The following is a 3,695-nucleotide window of genomic DNA, read 5'->3' on the forward strand; positions in this document are numbered from 1 at the left end:
TTATAAACAGGTGGTGAAGTTTTTAGGTGTTTATCTTACTTCAAAGCTGACATGGAACATTCACTTTGATTACATCTTAACAAAGGCAAGGAAAAGTATCAATTTTATGAAAATTATAAGCCGCTTACCCTGGGGAATGGATACAAAAACATTGATTCATCTTGCCATGGCCCTTGTAAGATCTAAGATAACCTATGCACAAGAAATATTTTTCAGTGCACCTAAACATCTATTACAAAAGATTCAAAGTGTACACTGTAAGACTATCAAAATTGCCCTCGGAGTGCCCTCTCATGCATCCAATCAGGAAACATACAAAACAGCCGGAATTCTTCCCTTAAATGAACATCGTGAGTTAGCAACAGCAAAATTCGCTGTGAGATACACTTCAATGACAAAAAATTTCATTGCTGATAAACTGACAGTAAGATCTGACATTGATTTTCCTAAAAGAGCTAAAGCCATTTCATCACAAGAAACAGTTGCAACTTACATTTCAAATCTGTTAAAAGAATCTGATGTTAACATGAAAGAGTTAGCTGCAAAACCACATCATTCTCCTGTTCCTTTTTGGGAAATGTTGAAAGCGGATTTTGATATCACTTATTCTGAAACAAAAAAGGAAGAAAACATCAATATCACGTCAAGTACTGCCAGAATTCATATAACAGAAAAATATCAGAATCATCTCCATACATTTACAAATGGATCTGTTCTTGATGACAAAAATGCTGGTGCGGCTTTCTATATTCCTGCCTTTAAAGTTGAAAAATCTTACTTTATTGGAAAACATCTTTCCATATTCACAACTGAGCTAACTGCTATTATACAAGCTCTGAACTATTTAGTGAGCCATCAAATAGTTTTCTCGAAAATAGCATTCTTTGTTGATTCCAAATCAGTACTTTATGCTCTAGAATTATTCAGCCTTGAAACAAGACCTGACTTAGTTATTGAGGATTGTTTAAGGATTAAAGGGACTGAGGTCAGTTTTTGTTGGGTGCCTTCTCATGTGGGCTTTAATGGCAATGAAACTGCTGATAAAGCGGCTAAAAGAGGAGAACAAGATTCAGAAAAATCGACAAAAATACATGTCCGTCTTTCCGTAAAAGAGGCATACACTTTGTTAGAAAAATCAGCATGGGGTCGATTTCATAACCGATGGAAGTTAAAGTTTTTAAAACATAAAGGAACATTATTCCCCGAGAATATTATTAAAGAAAAGATACCGAATCCATCAGCTTGCTATACAAGATTAATAACCTCTACTTTCTTCCGTACAAAACTTGATGCGCTGAAGATAAAGTATAGTAAAAATGTTACATGCATCTGTGGTAAGCAGTTCAGCTTGCATCATTGTTTGTTTCACTGTCAGCAGTTACGTACCTTCTTGCCCAAGTATTTCAAAGAGAAATAGTTCTGCAGATGATTTTTGTAAAGCTATTTCTGACGAGGTTCTTATGGTCGAACTTTCACAGGCATTAGTTCATAGCCCTATTTCTACATTCCTTTAATGCACTTCAGAATTGTGTTAATGGTTCCTGATTATTGTCATTATTATTGTTGAATTGTTACTGTTAAATGTAATTGCATGTTAGTTATACATTTTACGGTAGTTTTCTAGTTTACCTTTTTCTGTTTTCCTCTTCCCTGCCCCCCCCCCCCCTCCCCCCATGCCCCCCCCCCCCCTTTTTTTTATTATTATTTTTTAAACGTCTAATATCACTGATAGTGAAAAGACGCTAAACTAAAGAACGAACACACACACACACACACACACACACACACACACATATATATATATATATATATATATATATATTAGGTATTTTTGGTAATTCTACTGAAACATCCTGTTCTCTCTTCAATAGTTTCTCCATCTTATCTTCCTGACAAATTCGGCGAATTCTTCGTTCAGAAAATTTCCGACACTCGCACAGTCGCAGTGAACTATATTCCACCAATCGAGCTCCTGACGGCGGCCACTCAGATAACTCACATTCAATGGCGTCGTAGTGTTTGTGTTCTAGGTGTGGTGTTTTAGGTGTAGGGTGAACTTTTTACCGTGTGCTGCTTTATGCAGACGAAGTTGCTTATGCCAGTAGGAACTGCTTATCCTTGGCGTGTGTGCAGTTTTGTATAGTTAAAGTAAACACTCTACAAAAACCACTGATTTCATGTGGCGGCCCTGCTATTGGCCGGCCAGGGTGTGAGGACAGAGTGCGAGTGTATGCAATATCATAATCAAATCGTTGATCCCCCTTTCTCTTGGAATCGAACCAGGCTTTCAGTTTTTACATCTGTTTATCTCTCTCTCTCTCTCTCTCTCTCTCTCTCTCTCTCTCTCTCTCTCTCTCTCTCTCTCTCTCTCTCTCTCTCAAGGTATGACTGTCTAAGCGCACTGGGTGACGCTGCTGGTCCTGATGAGCAAATATCGTGTAGCGTATATGGATTTGTCCGAACGCTGTCGGTGACGCATCCTTGAGTAACTGAACTGAACTATGGTGGTGGTGTGTCCATCGAGATCGATGATGACCATCGTTGTCATCCAGATGGGGGATCGGGGGAGGGAGGTGGTGGGGTGGGGGGAAGGATGCTCATGAGTCTATCTGTGAGTGCGCAGATGGCTGAATAGTCCAATCTGCGCACGAAATGTTCGCTGACAGTTGGGGCAGACAAAGACAGGCATATCATTGTCAGGGAGCTTGTTTGCCCGTGACTTTCTGGCCTGCCTCTTCTGAACAGCTGCAGCAGTAGCAGAACTATACGCTTTAAAAGAAAACAGAAAAAGGGGGAGGGGGGGGAGAGGGCGGGGGCACATGATATGATGACAGAGCAGTATCACTCTCATTCTCTCATGGCGTCACTTTCTGAAGGCGTTTTAAAAATTAACATTGTAGGAGAGGCTATCCAAAAAAAATCCTCTCTGCTATTGTAACTACTCAAATTTTCTATTCACACCTCACAAAGACTGATGTCTACAAAATCACCGGTATGTAACCAGTGTAACAAAACATTAATTCTTTCACAGCACATATCTTTGTTGCTACCGCGATTTATTTTAAAACACTGGTGTGTGTGTGTGTGTGTGTGTTGTGTGTGTGTGTGTGTGTGTGTGTGTGTGTGTGTGTGTGTGTGTACCGCGTGTACGTGTACATGTGTATGTGTTTATTTTTTGTTTACTTTTTCATTTCATCTCACTCTTTCTACTTTTTTTACTTTTTTCTTTTCTTTTTTCCCCCGTCTATTATTCCGACTCAGTGAAAAGACGTCAAATGTGCTTGACACCCGCCCAATCACAACCGCGACCAGTCAACATCCAAGGGAGACAAGCTATTTGGTCACAGATGGCGCGGACAGCGTGATCGCCATGTTTGTTGCCAATGACAACTCTTCAGTGTGGCCAAGGCATCAGGTCTAAGCCGAAGCTTGCCTGAAGTTCGATTACGAATAAACCACCACCATGGTTGAACAAACGAGTGGAATGGACACTCTTGAAGTGGAAAGAATCATCGGATTCAATGGTAAGTTTCTGCAAATGTGGCAGTATCCGTGTCTATCGATTATTTATCTTTGAATTGTCTTGTTTACCGTTTCAGCCACACTCGTATCACCCTTTTTTTTAATAACTGTTAGGACAAACGTCAAGCAGGTAATTGCAGAGTTCAGAATCGTTGTAATTCAATCAGGTTCAT

The 3,695-nt window shown here is 39.9% G+C and overlaps 1 protein-coding gene across 1 annotated transcript in view; it reads left to right on the forward strand.

Annotated features, from left to right (window-relative positions):
• The first annotated feature begins 3,366 nt into the window (after positions 1–3,366).
• LOC143287444 (cilia- and flagella-associated protein 52-like) overlaps positions 3,367–3,695 on the forward strand; it is a 16,293-nt gene continuing 15,964 nt past the window's right edge. The window contains exon 1 of the mRNA XM_076595438.1: positions 3,367–3,524. Within this exon, the coding sequence (XP_076451553.1) occupies positions 3,464–3,524 (61 nt within the window). The 5' untranslated portion in view covers positions 3,367–3,463. The remainder of the gene's footprint in view (positions 3,525–3,695) is intronic.

The sequence above is a fragment of the Babylonia areolata genome, chromosome 1 (assembly GCF_041734735.1).
Source record: "Babylonia areolata isolate BAREFJ2019XMU chromosome 1, ASM4173473v1, whole genome shotgun sequence".
Lineage (NCBI taxonomy): Eukaryota > Metazoa > Mollusca > Gastropoda > Neogastropoda > Buccinidae > Babylonia > Babylonia areolata.